Source organism: Polyodon spathula, chromosome 27 (assembly GCF_017654505.1).
Source record: "Polyodon spathula isolate WHYD16114869_AA chromosome 27, ASM1765450v1, whole genome shotgun sequence".
NCBI lineage: Eukaryota > Metazoa > Chordata > Actinopteri > Acipenseriformes > Polyodontidae > Polyodon > Polyodon spathula.
This window is the reverse complement of record NC_054560.1, coordinates 9,249,031-9,271,412: the sequence shown is the minus strand read 5'-3', so window position 1 is coordinate 9,271,412 and position 22,382 is coordinate 9,249,031. Positions and strand designations below refer to the sequence as shown.

The following is a 22,382-nucleotide window of genomic DNA, read 5'->3' as shown; positions in this document are numbered from 1 at the left end:
ATTTCATCACAAAGTCATTTAAATTAACATTCACATCATTTTTAGAAACAGCATCAATAGACAAGATCAGAACTTTCCCTTAAACATAAACTGAGCCAAGCCACCCTTTCATAACCAAAACAAATCAAAACGTTAGCCCTTATATACTGAATTCAGATTAGCAGGGAAATAGTCACATAAAAGCTGAAGTTCTTCAAAGCAAGTGTTTTGGCGCGATTTTTTGTTTTGGCGCGATCAAAAAAAAAAAAAAAAAAAAAAAAAAAAAAAAAAAAAAAAACTGGCAAGCAGATACAGCACTTACTATTTTATATTGAGGAATTAGTGGCTGCATTTGGCTCTCTATGCAGACACAGGTTCAACACTAATGAGGGTTATTTCTGGTAGCATCCCTGCAAGAGGCTATGTGATTTGATCACAGGAACTCTTACATCCCTTAACTATTAAACACTATATTTGTAATCTCTTTATTGCAATGAGCCAACATGTAAACCGAAGATCAAAAATAAAGATGAGGCTATTGTTTGAGTTCCAATGGAACATGACCACCACCCACCTGCAAGTTTGAGACGTGACACTGCACAAGACTACAGTAAGCACGTCAAGAGCAAGATGAGAAGGATCATCCAGTCACAGCCCACACAGTAACCGGGTCCATTATCACATGCCACTGAACCCTGCAATAATTATTATTGTCTTTTAAAATTACAATCAGTTTGTTTTGGTGGAAAGAGAAACCGAACATCCCATTTGATCAGCGTCGGGTGGGTTTCGTTTTCTAAAATCAATCAGACTTTTCTTCAGCGTTCGTTTCAGGTTTTTCATTAAAGCTGCATTTAAACATTACAGTTCGGCTCAATATGGGTGTGAAAGCAACTGAAGAATTGCTTTTCAATGTTGTTTGAAAAACACTTTGCCTTGATATCATGGCACAGCTCCAGCAGTCTCACAGATTTCTTTCACATCAAACCAGCGCGTTTCTGATTCCACGCGGCATTTAAAAGGCTTTTCAGTAGCAAGGATGGGAAGGTTTCAAAGCAGGTTTGACTTCTCTTATGGCCCCTGCGTCTCCAGGCGACGCACTTCTTTCACCACCAGGTCAATGTTTATGATGGGGTTGAAGTACAGGGCCCAGTAAAACAAGCAGTTGCAGATGAACTGAGGAATCACAGGCCAGACAATGGCGACAAGCAGCCCCTGGGTTGACACTTTCCAGAAGTGACTCCACATGTGATGAGGAAGAGCCCTGCTGGTTAGAAAGCATCACTCACTCACTACCTGTATACAACTCTGTGAAGACGAGCAGCATGTAAACTGAACAGTCACTCAGAGAACTGAACCCAATATCCACCTCCTTAAACACTGCGGTGTTCAGCAATACACAGATCGCCTAATTCCACTGGGCTCTGTTTTGCAGTATTCCGGCATGCTCTGCTGCCATTCATTATTTGAAATACACAATGAAATGTAAATTACTAACATTTATCAAAAAGGTAACCAAACTTATTCAAAACCACCTTAAATAGAAATAAACCCAGCAGGTATTTTATGTGTGCTGCTTGCTGTCCTTTTGAAAGCACCTGTAGCCTGCAGTTCACCGAGCAGCCGGCTGCTGCTGCTGCTGCTGCTTCTATAGGCAGGTGCGTTACCTGAGCTCCCCGCGTGACCACAGCCTCCAGAAGGTGAAGCCTTCCAGCACAGACAGCAGCATGGCATTGACGATGATGAAGCGCGGCGTCCAATAGTGCACAGCCAGCCAGTCCCAGGCAAACTCTGCCATCAGCTGGTACGGGAGGAGGGAGTATTTCACAAGGAACTCCACCCACTGCGTCCAGCTGGGATCATTCAGCTTCAAGGGAGAGAAACAGACAAACACTGCAGACATCTGAACAGGGACAAGCATTCACAACTAACACTAACCAGGGATGGGACAGCTCCCACTGCAGAGCAGATCCCTGCCGCTTTTCTCACGAGTTTAAAATGAACTCAACGTGTTGCTACCTGCACACTGCGGCTAATGAAGCTCATATTAAAACCTGGAAAGGGGGGAAACTGTTCTGCAATAGAAGCCTTATTTCCATCCCTATGCATGAATAAATATTTCCACCACACCATGGGCAGAAAGGGAAGTTTATGAAATGTGGTTTAATTTTCATACAAGCCATCTGGCTGGTAGATGAGCACAAAATAATAGAGCATGCTTGTTGCAGTGAGAGACTGCTAACGGTAAAGAGGTGTTTCATACAATGTAACAACCCCTAGAACTTGAATTTATTGTACTCATAAAAACAACGAACACTATTATTTAAATAACTTCTGTGTGCAGAGGGCCTGTCTAATGGAAATGAGGAACTGAAACTGAAAAAAGGCTCTTGAAATGGGCAATACGCTGCAGCTCCGAATTGAAAGGAACACACCATCCCATTGCTCCCTTACCAAATGCTTTGTTAGAATATCTGGCTCCTCAGCTGCGCTAACATTGCCAGGGCAGCTGGTGTGCATGAAGGGTAGAAATGTTTCAGTGTAGTCAAACAGGTACAGATAGAGCAGAGTGAGGCGGGGAGAGCTCTTCAAGGCATAGAGCAGGAACAGAGACTTCCCGGCATTCACAGCCTGAAACAGAGAAGGACGACGCATGCAGTCAAATTACACCTCCCCAAGGTCAGAGTTTCACCAGCAAATCACTTGGAGCAGCAGTTAGAACATTTAAAAATGACAGGAGGGCCAGTGAGAGAATTGCTAGAGCTTCTAAAATCTTGATTAGCACTTCATTTAGCAGGGACACGGAGATCCTTCAGATCCTGACGCTTCGCTCTCGCGGCACGGTGCAGTGTGTTAGAGCGACGCACCCTGTACTCCCAGAGGTTTTGAGGTGGCTTCACTCCCAGTGCCTTCACTCTCTCCAGCTCCATCAGCACTGCCTTCCTGTGGGTGTGGTTCTCAATACTGAAGGGGCTTTTAGAAAACTCCTCTTCTTCCAGCATCACTAGGAGTCTACAAATAAACACTCAGATAAAAGCAGAGAAATCACAGCTCTTTCTGTGTTGGGGTAGAGGCTTCAAATGATACTTTCTTGATCCAATTACCCTGCAGTGATCACCTTTTTTGCATCCAGTGCCATCTACATTGCAACTAATATATATATATATATATATATATATATATATATATATATATATATACACATATACACACACACACACACACGTTTATTTATTTATTTCTAATGGCATCGTCATAAATGAGCTGGCATTTGCCAAAACAAAGAGTGTTTCTCTAACGCACAGCGCATCTCCAGAGCATCACAGCGACTCTAGATCCCTCAGATGCGCCCTCATTTCAATCAATCACAGCAAGAACAGAATGCACATCAAATAAATGAGCTTGCTCCTGAGTAAACACAAATGTATCATGTTTAAAAATATATTGCTCCGATCCGGTAAGCGCTGCATTTCCGGTAATATTATGTATCTCCTGAATGATTGAGTGTTTACTGAGCTGTGTGGATGGAGACGGCAGGGTCTCTCACTTTACCTTCCATTGACTTGCGCCTCCTGAAATCTCTCTTTGTAAAGAGAAGCCCAGGGTCCCAGCTGCTCCAGCCACAGAGTGACATCTTCTGCAGTCCACTTCGTCAGAGGTTTATGGAGCAGAAGATCCTGTTCAACATCTCTGCTGCTCCAGTGATACACAAGCAGCATCACCTGAAAGAGCCATGCCTGGGTTAGGCAGTGGACAGTAACTGCACTGTGCCTTGTCAGAACACAGCAAAAAACAAGGGAGGGTCTGTCTGTATAACTAGCGTGGCGATTATAAACCCAGTGTGAAATGAAGTGTGGTGTCTACACGCTATCCTAGCCCCATCACAGCCTACTTCTTACACAGAAGTGCTTTATGCATACACTAAATCGAGTCATTCTACAGGCTAAACACGCCAGAGCTGGTGCACAACATGACAAAGACACATTCAATACAAACTACTCTGCAGCTGCACAAACAGCTTGTTTTACAGTTTGATTTCAGCTTTAATGCATATTTGCTTGACTTATGTAAGTGAAACCATAGCGCATAAGTAATTAATTACACACACACACACACACACACACACACACAAATGAACCCCTGTTTAAATGCAATCCCAATCCATCCTGCTTTCCCTTCATATGAATGCAAAGTTAAAGAAGATGGAAAATGATGTGGCAGCCACGGATTGGAGGAGCGGTTGCCCTCGTTAACCAAGGGGTCACGGTTGACCATATATAAGGGGACGTAGCGAGGTGATCTGTTCCTTTGATTGGTTACACTAATAATAGAGAACTGCGAGTGTTTTGTTTGTTTGTTCAGTCGGTCTAAAACCTGTTTGTTTCAGACTAGATGGCTAACACGTTCCGGAGCTGCCGCTTAGTGCCAGCACAAAACCCGGACATCACTGCACCATTGTTTCATGTAATACACCAGACTTCACCACAAGCACTTCAGCACTCACTTTGGACTTGCGACCGTGCGGGTGTCTGACTGGGTTTATTATGTGCAGGACTGCAACCCCTTTATTATTACTGAGCAATACACATCGCTGTATATTGCCAGCCCTCTTATTATTGCTTTGTCATCAGACCATTGGATTAGAATAAAAAGAAACCATTTCAGCTGTGCTTTGTTGTCTGTCTGCATCACTGCACCTGCTCTACACCTGCGCACCAATTACCAACGGTACCCATTCAGGGGGTGCTATGGGCAGCACCCCCTGAAGACATACTCACTGCGACGCAGGTGAGGGCAGTGAGCACCCCCGAGAAGAAGCCAGCCCCCCGCTGATGGTGCCCGCTGAGTGGGTTCAGCCCCCGGGAAGCCTGGTCGATCCCGTACTTCTGGAAGGCAGACAGGCTCTGTACGATTCTGGGGCTCGAGTCAACCTCACCCTGCCTCTTTACCACAACCTGAGGGAAGAGCTTCTCTACTGCGTCCCTGTGTGCAAGATCATGGAGATGAACATACATCAGAATGTGGCACAGGGTGCTCACGACACAACAGGAACGATTAAACACTACAGCTAATGTGAACGCCACTTCACACCAGATACAAACTATACAAAGACACGTCAGACTGGTGCATCGCTTCAAACATCAGCACCTACAATATACAATGTGTGCGCATGTGGCAGTGTGTCAATGTGTGCGTGTGCCTACCTCAGCAGGATGTTGACCTTGGGAAAGCCTTCCCATTTCGCCCTGCATTCCGGACACTCAGTTTTCCGGGAGGATTCCCACCAGAGAGCCAGGCAGTGCCTGCAGAAGCTGTGTCCGCAGTTCAGGGTGGTGGGATCGAGCAGGATATCATAGCAGCAGTGGCAGGAGAACTCGCTTTCAGAGAGCAGGCTGCTGCTGCTCCCAGGAGCCTTGTGGGGGCTTTCTAGATCGTACCAGCACTCGGATTTAAATTCCTCACAATCAACACCCCCCTTCATTGGAATATCTCTGGTGAGCTCTCCTGAGGTGAATCGTCTTTATTAGCAGCACAAAGCACCATGATTCCAAGCCATTTAAATGGTCTGCAAACAAGATAAAAAATATCTAATTGAAACACATTAGGAGCAGTCCGGAACATTAGATTTTACTTTTAGTGTACAATACATGGTCAGGGATGGGAATTTGACCAGATTTTACCTCAAGGTTGATTTAGCCACAGTGTGTACAGGTAACACTCAGGTGTGTCTTGTTAAACAAACAGTAAACCCAGGAATGGATCCAAGGGCTGCGCAATGGGAGTTTCACTTTCATCCCTGCAAAGCAGAAAGCTCAAAATCCTAATAAACATTCACAACATTTAGCCAGTGGGTGCAACTAGAAACGCTGTGTAAAAATCAAAGCGTCAAGCAGGAAACAAAGTGTACCCTTCGTTCCAACGGAGCCCGTGATCGTGTTTCTATAGGTCTGGCAGAGGGGGGGCTGTGTTCAAGTTCAAAGACAGTGTGTGACGACGGTCTGGCGCATGGGGGGCTGTGTTCAAGTTCAAAGACAGTGTGTGACGACGGTCTGGCGCATGGGGGGCTGTGTTCAAGTTCAAAGACAGTGTGTGACGACGGTCTGGCGCATGGGGGGCTGTGTTCAAGTTCAAAGACAGTGTGTGACGACGGTCTGGCGCATGGGGGGCTGTGTTCAAGTTCAAAGACAGTGTGTGACGACGGTCTGGCGCAGGGGGGGCTGTGTTCAAGTTCAAAGACAGTGTGTGACGACGGTCTGGCGCAGGGGGGGGTGTTCAAGTTCAAAGACAGTGTGTGACGACGGTCTGGCGCATGGGGGGCTGTGTTCAAGTTCAAAGACAGTGTGTGACGACGGTCTGGCGTGGGGGGCTGTGTTCAAGTTCAAAGACAGTGTGTGACGACGGTCTGGCGCATGGGGGGCTGTGTTCAAGTTCAAAGACAGTGTGTGACGACGGTCTGGCGCAGGGGGGGCTGTGTTCAAGTTCAAAGACAGTGTGTGACGACGGTCTGGCGCAGGGGGGGCTGTGTTCAAGTTCAAAGACAGCCAGCCACGCACACACACGCACACGCACACGCACACAGCGTCATCATACGAGCCAACTAAACTCAATGCACAAGCAAAGAAGCGTTCATCGCCAAAGCTGAATGAATGCGTTCAAAACGATTAAACTAGAAACGCCTCGGGTAACGCTATAACATTAATAATATAGTCATGACGTGATGAAACCAGCAGACCTACCTTTCTCACCCAACAGACCCGGCTTTCACTTCATCGGCTTCATTATTCACATTATAACGTGAAAATCAATCTAAAATGTTCCCACAACGCTTATTATACCAAATACAAACGCAGATCTTTACAAGCCAACCCGCTAACACTTCACAACACGTCCATTTATTTCCTGCTTTCCGCTTCACGTACCGCCCCTGCGAGAATCCTATTGGCCAGGGGGGGGGGGGGGGGGGGGTTGCAGCTGGAGGCTCTGCTCAATACGATTGGTTATGCGGATATCAATCTTTAAAAAGAGCGAGTAAATCTCAAATGTACGAATGTGCTGTGGCCTGAATGTTCATATCACATGAATTGTTATTCCGTGCTGAATATGTTCATCTTTGCCAGAGGTTTTACAAGCTGCAATATACACATTGGTTAAAATACAAATAAATAACTATATAGAAATAACTATATATATAGAGAGAGAGAGAGAGAGAGAGAGAGAGAGAGAGAGAGAGAGAGAGAGAGAGAGAGAGAGAGAGAGAGAGAGAGAGAGAGAGAGAGAGAGAGAGAGGCTCACTGCTTCCCTCTTGTGGATATTATCGGTACAGCAAGCAAGCTCACTGCTTCCCTCTTGTGGATATTATCGGTACAGCAAGCAAGCTCACTGCTCCCCTCTTGTGGATATTGTCGGTACAGCAAGCAAGCTCACTGCTTCCCTCTTGTGGATATTGTCGGTACAGCAAGCAAGCTCACTGCTTCCCTCTTGTGGATATTATCGGTACAGCATGCGAGCTCACCGCTTCCATCTTGTGGATATTGTCGGTACAGCAAGCGAACTCACTGCTCCCCTCTTGTGGATATTGTCGGTACAGCAAGCAAGCTCACTGCTTCCCTCTTGTGGATATTGTCGGTACAGCAAGCAAGCTCACTGCTCCCCTCTTGTGGATATTGTCGGTACAGCAAGCAAGCTCACTGCTTCCCTCTTGTGGATATTGTCGGTACAGCAAGCAAGCTCACTGCTCCCCTCTTGTGGATATTGTCGGTACAGCAAGCAAGCTCACTGCTCCCCTCTTGTGGATATTGTCGGTACAGCAGGCAAGTTCACTGCTCCCCTTATGTGGATATTGTCGGTACAGCATGTAAGCTCACTGCTCCCCTCTTGTGGATGTTGTCGGTACAGCAGACAAGCTCATCGCTTCCCTCTTGTGGATGTTGTCGGTACAGCAGACAAGCTCACTGCTTCCCTCTTGTGGATATTGTCGGTACAGCAGGCAAGCTCACTGCTTCCCTCTTGTGGATATTGTCGGTACAGCAAGCAAGCTCACTGCTCCCCTCTTGTGGATATTGTCAGTACAGCAAGCAAGCTCACTGCTCCCCTCTTGTGGATTCTGCTGGTACAGCAGGCAAGCTCACTGCTCCCCTCTTGTGGATTCTGCTGGTAAAGCAAGCAAGCTCACTGCTCCCCTCATGTGGATATTGTCGGTACAGCAAGCAAGCTCACTGCTCCCCTCTTGTGGATATTGTCGGTACAGCATGTAAGCTCACTGCTCTCCTCTTGTGGATATTGTCGGTACAGCATGTAAGCTCACTGCTCCCCTCTTGTGGATATTGTCGGTACAGCATGAAAGCTCACTGCTCCCCTCTTGTGGATATTGTCGGTACAGCATGTAAGCTCACTGCTCCCCTCTAGTGGATACTGCCGGTACAGCAGGAAAGGTCACTGCCCCCTCTGTTTTATAGAAATCAAGATTTGTGTCATTTATAATAAATGATTCCACTACTTATTTTTTAATACATATTTTAAAAACAAAAACAATGTAAAAATGAATATCAAAAATCCACATTTGACCATGGATACGTTTGCTTTAAATGTGCAGTTTGAGATAAAACAATAAAATATATAGTGACAAATAATAGCCATGTAATTATTATGTTTGATAGCGTTTATAACTTGTGTGGTTAGTTTAAATAATTGAGATTTTTCAGCTTCTCTTGTGCGTCATCTAAAGGTCACTGCAGACTGGTGTTCCCTTTTCTTCAAATTGCCTCCCCCCTCCCCCTCCCCCTCCGTCGTTTTGTTTTCACGTGTTTCCAACGCGAGCTCCGGAAGTGTTTGTCAAAAAGGATTAAAGAGCGGAGCAGAAACGCGGCGCGAGAGGAGCTGACTGTTTCTGCAGGGATGGAAGTGACCCGGAAAAGTGAGCATGAGACCGGGGGCCTTGAACTATCCGAGCAATGGCTGGGGCTGTGATAAACCATCTAATATCCACACCTCGGGTGACTGCAGCAGGCGGGCAGATGGTACTCGGTTTGCGAAGTCTTGACACAGTTTCGTACGGGTGCCTTCAATGCAGTGTTTGTTTGCAGTTTTGCAGAGCTGAGTTCATTACCGCAGTCTGTTTTGTCGTTTGCAGATTTTAAAGAGTGCCTGGATACGATATACAGCGCGATACACGAAGCTGAGTTTCTAGCCATCGATGGAGAATTTTCAGGTAACTTTTCTGTGCAGCAACAACAAAGTAGAAAATAAAAATGATGTGATTCTGCCACGGTCTTGTCTCGCTGTTTTTGTATTGTGCATTTCATTGTGAATTGAAGAGCTACGCGCTGCTGCGCGGTGCTTTGAATGTTAGTATATGCAGTGTGTGTGGAGCGTGTAAATACTCCACAGGATTATCTATAGAAGCATGGATTTCATAACAAGCTGATTTCATAACGGCGTGTTTTCCTCTCTTAAGGAATCAGTGACGGCCCCTCCGTGAGCGCATTGACGAATGGTCTGGACACGCCAGAAGAGCGCTATCAGAAACTGAAAAAGGTGAGACCGATAATATTTTAATAAGAAACACCTGGACGTGCTACCCTGATACACTGGGTATAGGAAAGCTGGTTTGAAAACCTGGAATGGGTGACAGTGCTGTGCAATGGGAGTCTTGTTGCATCCCTGCAGCTACTGTGTAGTCACAGTTTGAAGTAGGTTCGTTTGGAAACCCATTCTCCGGCAGTGATGGTTTGATTTCTGTTGATCAGTCGTCTTCAGGAAAGACCTGGTCAGTTCTTGGTGAAGCAGCCCACTGATTGAGAATGAAAGGGGGAGTGCACGGTACAGGCAGTGTGAGCACAGTGGGGTCAAACAGCCAGGAGCGAGTTTATCTCCCCAGTCCTCCCATCTCTCACGGGATCTTTGTGAAACACTGTTCTTTTTCTTGTAGCATTCCATGGATTTCCTGTTGTTTCAGTTTGGCCTCTGTGCTTTTAAATACAGCCACGCAGAAGCAAAGTGAGTTGCTGTTTTAGTTCTCTTACTCTTCACAGCAGTTTGTGTCGATGGAATGTGTTCACTTTCTCTTCTCTCTTTTTTGCAGATACGTAATTAAGTCTTTTAACTTTTATGTTTTTCCGAAGCCGTTGAACAGAAGCTCCCCGGATATCAAGTTTGTCTGTCAGGTGAGTGGCTCATAAGCAGCGACTCTCTCGTGAATAGTCAGTCTGTCAGTCTGCTCGCCTGAAATGTCCATTTCTTATCAAACCACCTCTCTGATTCTCCCTGTGTTCTTCTATTGCAGAGTTCAAGTATAGACTTTCTGGCCAATCAGGGATTTGATTTCAACAAAGTGTTTTGTAGTGGTAAGTACAGTTCAGTAAGTAGCAGTGTCTGTGCAGCTGTTGCTCGAGGTCCTTCACTGTAAAGAGATTCCCTGCTGTCGCACCCCCAGGTATCCCCTATCTGAACCAAGAGGAGGAGAGGCAGCTCAGGGAGCAGTACGAGGAGCGGCGCTCTCAGTCCAACGGAGCAGGGACCCCGTCCTTCGTGTCCCCCAACTCCAGCAAGGGGCCGGTCGTCATTCCAGAGGAGCACAAAGCCTTCATAGAGAGAGTCGTGTGAGTCGAAGCAGCCGGGCAGGCTGCAAAGCTTTGTTCAGCATCCAGAACCCGGTGCTGCTGCATCGTCGGCGCACTCCGACCCAGAACCCGGTGCTGCTGCATCGTCGGCGCACTCCGACCCAGAACCCGGTGCTGCTGCATCGTCAGCGCACTCCGACCCAGAACCCGGTGCTGCTGCATCGTCAGCGACTCCGACCCAGAACCCGGTGCTGCTGCATCGTCAGCGACTCCGACCCAGAACCCGGTGCTGCTGCTGCATCGTCGGCGCACTCCGACCCAGAACCTGGTGCTGCTGGGTCAGCGCACTCTGATCCTGTCTGGTCCCTGTATGCGTTGCTGGCTAATTTAAACGATGGCGGTGAGATGGGTTCATGGAAACTGTCTTGCATGGGAGGGAAGACTTGCCGCATGGTGGTTTGAAAGTCTAGCCCTTTCTGAATAATAGTAAAGCAATTACCATTACAGAAACACATCCATGTCATATTTATTTCGCTGATAATGACAGTTTCATTATTTCAGAGAGAAAGTTGAAAGCTTGTCAAACAGCGCCGAACAGTCCAGTGTGCAGCTGGAGCCCTGTACTGGGTAAGTGTGCTTCACTCGGGTTCTGATAGCTTTGTGAAATATTATTATGATTTATTATTATTATTATTATTATTATTAACTGTTTTGCTGGTCGTTCTCCCCTGTGTTTTATTACCTGTATTAAGTACGTGTACTTTTCCTGTTTTTATGTTTTCATGTAAATCTTGTTGTGTTGGTAATCCATATATATTCTTCTTTGTTAGTGTTGAGTTATTATGGGATGTTAGTTAGCCACAGGTGAAAACAGTCCACTTGCACACATGCTGAAGTGCTAGCTGGAAATATAAAAATCCCTCTTTGTTTTTTTAAGATTTCAGAGGAAGCTCATTTATCAGACCTTGAACTGGAAGTAAGTGATTAAGCTCCATTCTGTTTTGCCACACTGGGGTTTACAGATGAAAGTGCATTTCAGATTCTGGGGCTCCCTGGAATTCCACTGGGACTGTGTGTAGTTTCAATACAAACACAGGCTGCCCCTGGGAGAGGCAGCAGGACCATACCGGTGCAGTCTAAGGCCACAGTGTAAGCAGCAGTATGTGAGCAATGATCTTGCCTGCAGTGAACATGTATGACATGTGATCACAAGCTGCTGCTGGGATGGTAATGGGTAGAAACCATTCCCCTGGCTTTTATTGCATGTTGTATAATCTTGTGTGTTATTGGCCACATCGCTTGTGTGGTAAAAGCTGTTGCATGCTGATCTGGAGTATTTCCCAGTTATACTGGAGATTGTGAAACGGCAAAAGCAGTTTTTAAAAAAACATTTTGTAATGTTTTCCAGATTTTCCAAAGGCATTCATGTAGAAACCGTGGAAACAGAGAAGGTAGGACCCAGTGTATGCATGAATCAGTTTCTGTATAATCCAATGTGTGTAAATTGAATTTAGCAATTGCATTTGCAGCTTTTTGTGTGCACTGCCCCAGGGTGCTAGTGAAACATGCTTTGTGTGTGCATAGCAGGGATAGGATATTCAGTTCTGCAGAGCATTTTAAAGTATTTTGTAGGAATTGTTGCTGTTGTCAGTACTTTGCTGTTATTGGTGAACAGATTATTGTTTCTGCCTAATGTTTAAGATCTTTTTTTTCTTAATATAGAAGCAGCATGCTGAATGGTGCAGGTTTGTAATGCAGTACAATAGCAGGGTGTGGCACAAGGCTAACCTTCTGTAGGGAACACATGTGTGATGCCTCAGGCAGGCTTCAATTCACAAATTAATCAACTGGAACTTAGCTTAGTTTTGTGAAAGGGGTGCTGCTGTCTGATCACTCTGTGCAGAATGGTGCATTGTTTGTTTTTAACTTTTTTTTTTATTTCTTTTAGAAAGAGCGCTGCATTTTAATCAGCAAAGTGGATGAGGATGAAAAAAAAAGGAGAGAACAGCAGAAGCAGGAGAAAGAACAGGCATGTGTTTGTTTTTTTTATATCAGATCACTTTGAATAAATTGCACATTCCAAGGTCAGGCTCATACAGATAATGCGCTGCCGCTGGGCGCAGGACGACTCGCACAGCTTGACGGCGCTGGTTCGCGTCCAGGCTGTGCAAAGAGGCCGAAATTTACAGGGGACTCTGAAGGGGGCACCGCGTTGGCTGGGATGCTCCCGGGGTGGGGGATGGGAAACCAGGTGGGAAACCAGGTGGGACTCATTCTCTTCATCGCACAACAGCAAACCCTACTGGCCAGACACCAGGCACATTCAGAGTGGATATAAAAAACAGGGCTGGAATGAAAGTGAAAGGAAGAATATCCTTGCAGCAGCTGACTGATCTGTTTGTTTTGGGATTGCTTCCAGCTCTTTGCTTGTGCAGGTTTCCCCTTTATTAGCTGTGGTTTTATAATTCTCATTCTTTTTTTTGCAGGGAGAACTTGCTGACGCTGTGGGCTTCTCCAGAGTCATTCATGCCATTTCCAAATCGGCAAGTTGTACTCCTCTCTGTCTATTACTAACGGGGCCAGCACTGTTTCAGGAAAGTGAAAAGTGAAGCTCCTGCCCAGTGTTTACTCCTTGGGGATGATAAATGAACCCCAAAACATTTCTGTTCTTGTAGTTAGTGCAAGACTGGGGCTTCTGAGAGGCTCAGCCAGTAAAGGCACTCTGCGTGGAGTGCAGGATCCGTCCTATAGCCTGGAGATCTCGGCTTTGAATCCAGGCTATGCCATTGCTGACCGTGACCGGGGCATCCTAGGGGGCGGCACTTGATTGGCTGAGTGCCGCCTGGGTAGGGAGGGATTAGGTCGGCAGGGGAATCCATGGTTCACATGCACCAGCGCCCCCTGTGGCTGATAAGGCTCCTGTGGGTCAGTGGAGCCATTTAGTTCTGTGTTCTCCAGCACTAATGGTCTGGTGGAGCCACAGTGCAAAAAAAATGACTGCTTGGCAGGAACGCGTTTCGGAGGACGTGTGTTTCAGCCTCCACTTCCCGACCAGGGTTGCAGCGGTGAGCCGGTGGGCATTCCTAATTGTGGAGAAAACCGGGGTTAAAAAAATAAATAAAATCTTAGCGACTACTTAAAAAAAGACCAGTCTGCCTGCAGGTGCACTAGCCTCTGCCTAGCCCAGGTTTTCATGCTGCATGCTTGTTGCAATACTGCAAGGCTTGACCTGGGATTGTGTGTGTCTTGTGCCTGCGCTGGTTTATTTTCTGTCTTTATACATTCCCCAGGGCAAGCTGGTCGTGGGTCACAACATGCTGCTAGATGTCATGCACACCATCCATCAGTTTTACTGCCCGCTACCCGAGGTGAGGGTTCGTTCAAGTGCTGCTGGCAATCCTCTGAGAGCTGCAGCACTGACTCGCCTTTTACTAACCTCTGCACCGCGCTGCTTAGTGGTGTAAATGTGAATTTTGAAACTGTATATTTGCATCTAACCCAGTTAAGATACTGGAGAGTGGGGGTTTGAGTTGATGAATAAATCTAGAGTTGGGAGAACAGGCTGCAGACTGGATCGAAAGCAGAATGTCTCAGCTCTGTATCATCTGCTGTTTAGTGCATGTACCACACATGTGTAGGACAGTTCTGCTCCTGTATCTCTGAATTCTGCTGCAGCAGTGTGCGTTTTGTATTCTATTCTTGCTAATTCAGTAACCCTTCGTTCTGAATCCTAGGAGCTGAATGGTTTTAAAGAAGTGACGTTGTGTGTGTTTCCCAGGTTAGTACCACATGTCTGAGCTGTTTCTTTATTAAGTGTTTGTTGAATGGTTGCAGAGTATTTCTTTGTGACGGTCCTGACCTGGCATGCTTCACAGGGTTCAGTGTGGATTGTGCAGCTTGCAGTGTCCTGAACTGGAGTGTGCATACTAGTTCCTTGCTTCACAATGCAGCTTCTACAAGTGTGTTCCCTTGTGTGTGATCGGATTGTGCTATAAAGGTTCATCTGTTAGTGTTGTACTTATCAAATAGAAATGCACTGTGGGCTTGATGTTTCCTATTGTAAATTTGTGTTTTGTTTTTCTTAAGGCTTTTAGACACCAAACTCATGGCAAGCACGCATCCATTCAAGGTAACGTCTGGTACAGTGTGGAATGAATGTAATTGCACATCAAAATACTGTGCAAGGGTCTCTGTGTGGGGAAACACATTGCCACTAGATGGCAGTAAATGACTGGTGACCCCTTCCCTTTTTACTGTACTTGGTGTCTGTGAATGGGCAGATGAATGGTTGGTGTGGGACTGCAGCACTGTTGAATGCAGTTGTAGGGAAGGTGTGTTCTCTAGATAGCAGTGCATAGTGAAAAGTGTTGGTGATCGTGCAAGAGGCAAGAACACAGCAAGCGACAGACATGCTGCTTTTTTCCTGTATTGTGTTTCCAGGAGCTCATTCTCAACACACCCCTCGCAGAGCTGGAAAAGAGGTTAAAAGAAGCGCCTTTCAAGTCCCCGAAAGTTGGTAAGAAGCATTGGCACAGGGTTACAGAACACCACCTCTCAACGTACCGTATGCCTGGTCAAGGGTCTGCATTCTAGCGCTGTACAGAGTGGTACGTTTCTGGAATGCAGATGCGCACACGACAAACGTTCACAGTGTCACATTCAGGGCTGGCCGGAGTTGGCTCTCTTGTTCCAAACAGAATCAATTAAACCTCCATCCAGACCCTGAAGCATGTCATTATTTGACCCATTCAGCCTGGAATGGAATGGCCCTCCAGGACTGTGACTGGACACCCCTGTGTGACAGTGGTGCTGACAGGTTACTGTTTTCTTTGGGCTGTGACCAGTTTGCAGTATTTTCTTTTAGTATGTCCTACATTAATCCATTGCGGTTAGTGCTTCAGATCCTATGCAATACTGTCTCTTAGACAAGGGCTGCTCTGTTGCAGATGCCTCCTCTCACGCTGTGGTCTCTGCACTGACTCAGGGCTCCAGCTCAATCGAAAGGATGAGGCTCATACACTGGGCGAGGTGGTTAAGGGAGGCAGGTTTCTGTAGTGCCAGCCCTGTGCTTGAGCAATCGGGTGCATCCCTGACTACTTGAAGCGTTTTGCTTGGTCAATTCTGATTACAATTACAGCCGATTAGTTATATCAATTATCAAATATCAATTAGTTATGATCTAGCAATTACAATTATCCTAAAGTAACTACACATTTAACATGCTTACTGTAGGTGTTCTAAATAACTATGCAACAGTCACAGGTACAAGTGCACAAACACGAATGTAGAACTTTTATCGAAAATTATGATCACATGACCAATGTATGCCAGGTTCAGCTACAGTTCCATTGGTGTTGCACAGTTCCATTGGGATTCCCTGCCAGGTGTGGCTGTGGGTCCTTTTCTTGTGCTGCACTCCCAGGCTTTTGAGTTGACTGAACTGTGTTCCCGGTTCCTCTTCACAGACAGCGCCGAGGGGTTCCAGAGCTACAACACTGCCTCGGAGCAGCTGCACGAAGCCGGTTATGATGCCTACATCACCGGGCTCTGCTTCATCTCCATGGCCAACTTCTTGGGTACCGACCTCCGTGCATTGCTGTTTGAGAGAGAGCTCTGTTTTTTTCCCCCAGGAAGAAATGCAGTTAGAAATCTGGCAGGGGTATTGCTTTCTTCCCTCTCTTGCATAACGTTGCCCCCAAGTCCCTTCCTGCCTCTGTCTCTGTTTCCTCTCCTCGTTTCCTCCCTGTGTTGCAGGTGAAGTTTGGACTCTAACTAGTATGCAGTGCATCTTGTGTCCTGTTCACAGCATCAGTGTTACAGCTGTATGTTGTCCCTGATTATATATATATATATATATGCCCACCTGACTGCACATGGTTTCCAATGCTCGGCATAGAACTCAAATGCCAATTAAAGTTAAAAACACAAACCAGGGGAGAGGGAAGGAGTGTCTGAGTGTACAGTATCTTGGTTGTTATCCTTATGTACTGCATTTAATGAAAGAAAGAAATATAGACTTTAACAGAATTGTTTGTGTGAATCTGCAGAATTTATTAATGTCGGCGTTTGATTTTCTAGGTTCGTTCCTCAGCCCTCCTAAACCACACATTTCTGCCAGATCGAAGCTCATTGAGCCCTTTTTCAACAAGTGAGTGTTTTGTTGAAATGCTTTCTTTTATTACACTGCTCCGTTCAAACAATCTTCAGGTTGTCTTTCCATCGCAGTACAATAAACGTATTTAAAAAGAAATCCAGAAAGATTGAAAGCAATCCCATGTCTGCTTTGTCGGGAGCCAGCTTGTGGTTTTTATCAGAGGAGATGGATGGACGCCAGTGACAATTTGTTGCATCCTGTAGATCGTAATGAAAGGGCTGTTGCTTTCTTCCCTTGTGATCAGAGGCTTGCATGGCTTTGATGGGAAGCGCTTGCTTGTGGCAGATAATTGAGGAGCAGCCTTGTAAATTACCAGCGATGTCTGTGCAGAGTGCTGGGGGAGGGGAGGCGTTCGTCTTTATCTCTTGCTATGAGCTGGAGAAAATGAACATCTCGGTTACAGCGAGGATAACAAATCATCTCTGTTTGGGTTTGTGAGAGACATGATTTGGTGCTTAACTTGTGAAAGTGGAAGCAGCTGCTGCAGCATCAATATAAAATCTCAAAGGGTGGAAAGATCAGTTGATGTCTGGGTTTGACATGTAATGGATTTTAGTGCTGTTCCTCGCTCTGTGTAAAGCTGTTATCTGGGATTGATGACCACCCTCTTGTATTTTACATATTGATCAGATATTGCAGGCGTCCACTGCACATGGCGTTGGATAAGAACGGTAAATGTTTTGAGCAGAGGTCTTCCTCGATTAAATGTCGTAAATTTAAAACTATTGCAAAGCTGATCCAAAATTGATTAAACCCGACAAATACCCAATCCAGGTTCTAGCCTTTTATTTTGGTTATCAATGAGGTTTATATTTAAAAAAAAAAAAAAAAAAAAAACTAGTTGTGCAGTATAATGTGTGAAATGAAGCAGAGTGCTCTGTGCTTTTGGGCTTCTGCTCTGTTATTCTTGCCCTTAGTGATGCTGGCTCTCCTCTTTCAGACTGTTCCTCATGAGAATCATTGATATCCCCTACCTCAACCTGAGTGGACCTGACTGTGAGTATGTCCCTCCTGCTAGCCCCGCACTGGCACTACCCTGCATCTCTTTAGCTGTGCGTGCCTTCCCTTAGGAAAGTGAACCATGGTATTGTCTGCAGTTTTACCCCATGCTTTTCCCATGAATTATACTGTGCATTTACCATAGTGTGCTTGGATTTGCCATGTTTATTAAGATGGGTTGCGGTATCTTGCTATTTACAATGCTTACCTGTGCTTTGATATGCTTTCACTGTGCTTTATTACATCTCCATATGCTTTTACTGTGGGGAACATTTTTGTAAGAGTTCTCCTGCATGGGAATCGGCTGAAATAGTGCGATGGTCATGCGGACCGCTTTCTGAAAAGCCCAGAGCACTTTTGTCCTGTAATCCCTGATGAAACTACAGCATCCCGCCTCTCTCCCCCTACGTCATCGCAGCATCCCGCCTCTCTCCCCCTACGTCATCGCAGCATCCCGCCTCTCTCCCCCTACGTCATCGCAGCATCCCGCCTCTCTCCCCCTACGTCATCGCAGCATCCCGCCTCTCTCCCCCTACGTCATCGCAGCATCCCGCCTCTCTCCCCCTACGTCATCGCAGCATCCCGCCTCTCTCCCCCTACGTCATCGCAGCATCCCGCCTCTCTCCCCCTACGCCATCGACTTGAAGCGTATTTTCAGACAGGTTGCTACGCAGTTGATTTAGTTTTATTTTAACAAGACTTTTCTTTCCCGCAGTGCAGCCAAAGCGAGACCACGTCCTTTATGTCACGTTTCCCAAAGAGTGGAAGACGAGTGACCTCTACCAGCTCTTCAGTGCCTTCGGTAAGGGAATCTCCTGCTGCCTTTCTCCAAGGCTTGTAGTGTGAATCGATGGCTTGAATAAGGACCAAACCATCGCTGTGGGGGAGCTGCTTGTCCATGCACCCCTAGAATGAGAAGTGGCTGCATCCTGTGCCAGCTTCAAAGTGTGAGTGCTGGAGAATGAAAAACTGAAGCAGTTTGAAGCGAATTGCATTGCTTTGAGTCTCTGCGTTACCTTGCCCTTTTTATGAACTAACTGGCGTTTTGTAGAGCGACCCGTCTGTCATGCCACTGTGTTCTGAATTGCAGGGAACATTCAGGTGTCCTGGATTGATGACACGTCAGCGTTCGTGTCCCTGGGGCAAGTGGATCAGGTGCAGATCGGTAAGAGGATTTATTGACTAAACTCATTGGGGTTACCAATACAACACAATAACCATCAGAGAGACAGCACATGTACAGCACTCTTCTTGCCAAGATGTCTCGGGGCAACTTCCCAATTAAAGATCACCAATGTGCTTGTGGGTAAAACCTTCGATGGCCAGTTAAAGTACTGTCGTGTTTTTACTTCATTCTGTATCTCCTAGTAACTTTATGTTGGATCCAGTTTCTCCTTGGGTAACAGCTGTTTATCAGTTCTCCGTACTCGCAGAATTTTTGGTTTGCTAAGCTGTGTCTTTCTCTTTTTTAAATGAGTGTTCACAGTCTGTGACCTTGTTAAACTCTGCGGAAAGCAGCCCATGTGATCCCACTAGTGGATGTCTTCCCAGCGTTTCTGTCCTGGTGTGCCATGTGATCGTCGCACTCCTTTACTTCTGAATCGTGGGCTCTCTGCACGTGACCAGTTCTTCCACAAACACACGTGTGGAATAAGCACAGATACTGAATGGATTAGTGCACAATTTGCACTGTGATCCAAGCAAGACTCCCAGTGCTGTAAAGAGGAGTCAATGTTTCAGTGTAAGCTTCGCCAGTAGTACTCTTAACAGAATTTCAGTATTTCCCAGGTTTCCAAACAGAGCTGTTTCGTGATTTGAATTACTCCTTGATAAGCTATCTCTGTGTGAAGCCGGGCATGGCAGTTTTATAAACTGTTTAAGCATTTAAGACGTTGCCTTTCTCCTAGGTGGTCTTGACACTGCTAGGTGGCTGGAATTGTAGTTGATATATACATGGGCGGGGCAGTGTGCTAGTCTAAATTTGTGTGCTAGGCTCTGAAATATGTGTTGCAGGGAAGTTTGGCTGTTTCAGTAGAATAAGCTTCCTGCTGGATTGGATCTCCAGGCTGTTCATTGCTATACACAGTGTGAGACCCGGTTTGGTACAGGAGCTGCATTCGCGAGGCTCGGGTCCTCTTTCACCGTGGGTTGATAATGTGACTCGCTGGGGAGGCTGGGCGGATCAGAATCCAATCGTTTTTTGAGCTCGGAGCGGTAGAGGATGTTCTGATCACCAGAACATTGCTGGATCTGGGACAGAAAGCTCCAGAAACACACTGTCCATTGTACTGGAGTAATTCACCATGAAATTGTGAGTCATGTGGTGTCTGGCACAAGGCTTGAGGGGAGGGTTGGATTCCACTATTCATTTTATCAGCTTCATTATTCACTTCAATATCCCTTAATGTCAGGAGATCCAGCGTTCTGAGATCATGTGCGTCTGTCTGGAATTCTGTTTTTTACTGTAGCCTTTTATGGGAGTGTTGAAGAATTTGAGTCTGCATGCATTGATCAGTAAAGGAATGTTGCGATAGCAGACATCGCATTTTGGCTATATAGTGATCTGATAGTGGAGCACCATTCTTCTGCACAGTACCAAGCCATGCATCCACCTTTCATTTCATCTCCGTTGATAAGTTGTCGTTTTTGTCCGCGTATTTGTGTTGGAAGTTTGTTCAACTCCAAAAGCTGGCTTGTTGGGTTGAATGGCTGCAGCGTTCTGAAATCCCATTGTGTGTATTGCAAGATGGTGAATAAAGGCTGGCTCTGCCCAACACCAGTGTGAATGGCATTGTCCGAGCGTGTTGCGCTTCTCTTCTGGCAGATCCCTGCTTCCCACTGCAGTCAGTGTGTGGAGTGACAGCAACACTGCTGGGAGAGCTGTGAGTCCGCAGGGAGCAATATTCTGCAGAACCCACAGGAAACACATTTCTGGTGACTAATGCTTGCAAAAAAACACTACAACTGTTCTCAGACTCCTCTAACAGAACAAATTCAGTTGCAGTAATGCAATCTGCTTGTACTGACCTACATTTTGAAGATTCATTGCAGGAATCTCAATTGCATAATGCAAGCTTTCAAATGTAAACATACTAGTTTGTATCAAGTTTACTTACATCTTAGTTTGGATCTGAAATGAAGTGTTTGTGTATAAGTGGTTGTGGTTTTAAGTATTTAACATTGTGTTTCTTCTGCCAAACAAGTACTCTAGATAAGCAATTAAAACTCCTCCTTTCACCAACCCCTCAAAAAAAAAAGAAAACCTTGCACTGAAACGTTCGGTTGAAATACAGTATGCATTGCTATAGCATAGCTTTGAATTGACGCTGTTTCTGTGAGCATTAAAACTGTTTAGAGTCGTGAGGGCAGGTGATGGAAAGACGAGATGGCAGCCCTAAATCCTTCATTGGATTTGAATTTCTTTATTGCTGTTTGTCAGATCTGTGAATGAATCCAAGTTTACATTTGAATTGGAGCTCCACAATCTCTTTGCCCAGGTGTGACTGTCAGAACGTGGGAGGTTTTAAACCACCTGGAGATTAGAAGAAACCATGAAATTCTGCGTTCAGATCAACAGCTGTGGCCAAATCTTTTGCGTTGCCCTGTAGAATTGACTCGTTTTGCTTCATAGTCAAATGAAACCTGCTTAATGTTATGTTAACATGTTGAATTGCACACTGCTTTGTAGTTTTTTCCATGTACTTGATGAAATACATTACTACTATTCTGGCCTGAAGACTCATGGTGAGTATTTTTTATTTTTTTTAAACCCAGTTGTTTCTTTATACTTTGTAAACTGTAAGCCGTCCTCTGTTAGTGCCAGCTGGATTGTTTGAGTTGTAGCGCAGATTCGGAAGCATCTGGCCCTGTGTCAGACGTACCTTTTACATCAGAGACTGAAATAAAGCACCCATTGCATAGCAGCTTGATCCATTCCTGGTTTCTCTGAGTTTAAGACCCCAGAACTTGTAACTTATACACTGTGGCTAATCAAGGTCATAGTGAAATCCTGGAGTGGGTGAAACAGCGATGCAATAGGAGTCCCCAGCTGTTGGGTCGCTGATCTCCACCCTCCCTAATAAAGGTGTCAGGAACTGGTTCCGGTATTTCGTTTTGTGCCAAAGACTTTTCTGTTTGCGAGACTGTCGCTGGTGTTGCATCATGCTGCTGGATTCAGTTTGCTTGCCTTTTTTATTGGGGCTGTTTCATCTGCAAAATAAACAACCCCTCATGTGAGATTTGTGTTCAGCCAAAGAAAGGCAGTGTTGAGCAACGTCTCCATGGCTCAGTTACTGACACTGCATACTGTAGCTACTGTCTCTGTACAAAGTTACAATTTAAAATGCAAACTTCAAGAAATTGCTTTTACTCTCGACTCCAATTAGATTTAAATGTAGTGTTTGATGTAGGCAGAATATTCAGAATGTGGGTTTTCTAAATGATTTGAGAAATCTCTTGACCCTGCTCCCCCTCACCTACGTGCAGGATAGGGCTGGGCGAGTGAGTCTCTGACATGGTGTTGGGAGCTCATGAACTCTCTTTGCTGGCAGTGTCTGTGACTCTGCGTTCCTTTAAACCACAAGGCTGAGGGAGAAGCTGCTGTATAACGTCATGGGTCTCCGCAACATGTCTGCTTTTAAATCCTGGGACCAGAGCCGCTGGTAGCACCTGTACAGAGGGACTGCGCAAGC

General features: G+C 45.8%; 2 protein-coding genes across 7 annotated transcripts in view; one reads left to right on the top strand and one right to left on the bottom strand.

The window, feature by feature from the left end:
- Positions 1–257: 257 nt before the first annotated feature.
- LOC121301489 (bifunctional apoptosis regulator-like) lies at positions 258–6,909 on the bottom strand. 3 transcript variants are annotated; one of them, XM_041230944.1, is made up of 8 exons: positions 6,717–6,909; positions 5,184–5,567; positions 4,758–4,962; positions 3,532–3,701; positions 2,847–2,991; positions 2,434–2,610; positions 1,647–1,846; positions 258–1,246 (listed from the first exon to the last, which is right to left on the bottom strand). In XM_041230944.1, exons 2-8 carry the CDS (start codon positions 5,459–5,461, stop codon positions 1,051–1,053), a joined length of 1,371 nt encoding a protein of 456 aa, XP_041086878.1. In that variant the 5' UTR covers positions 5,462–5,567; positions 6,717–6,909; the 3' UTR covers positions 258–1,050. The 3 variants fall into 3 exon arrangements, with proteins under 3 accessions (XP_041086878.1, XP_041086877.1, XP_041086879.1); XM_041230943.1 differs by having other exon boundaries at positions 5,184–5,545; XM_041230945.1 differs by having other exon boundaries at positions 258–1,243; positions 5,184–5,545.
- A 1,885-nt stretch (positions 6,910–8,794) lies between these two features.
- Positions 8,795–22,382, top strand: part of LOC121301263 (poly(A)-specific ribonuclease PARN-like) — a 23,695-nt gene continuing 10,107 nt past the window's right edge. For 2 of the 4 annotated variants that reach the window (XM_041230444.1, XM_041230441.1), the window contains exons 1-21: positions 8,900–8,996; positions 9,110–9,187; positions 9,434–9,513; positions 9,908–9,975; positions 10,061–10,142; positions 10,262–10,322; positions 10,412–10,577; positions 11,100–11,165; positions 11,476–11,514; positions 11,947–11,989; positions 12,487–12,567; positions 13,025–13,081; positions 13,829–13,906; positions 14,273–14,316; positions 14,625–14,667; positions 14,979–15,054; positions 16,004–16,114; positions 16,617–16,686; positions 17,633–17,688; positions 18,407–18,493; positions 18,782–18,856. In XM_041230444.1, the coding sequence (XP_041086378.1) occupies positions 8,900–8,996; positions 9,110–9,187; positions 9,434–9,513; positions 9,908–9,975; positions 10,061–10,142; positions 10,262–10,322; positions 10,412–10,577; positions 11,100–11,165; positions 11,476–11,514; positions 11,947–11,989; positions 12,487–12,567; positions 13,025–13,081; positions 13,829–13,906; positions 14,273–14,316; positions 14,625–14,667; positions 14,979–15,054; positions 16,004–16,114; positions 16,617–16,686; positions 17,633–17,688; positions 18,407–18,493; positions 18,782–18,856 (1,558 nt within the window). The other 2 variants (XM_041230443.1, XM_041230442.1) reach the window with 2 other exon arrangements.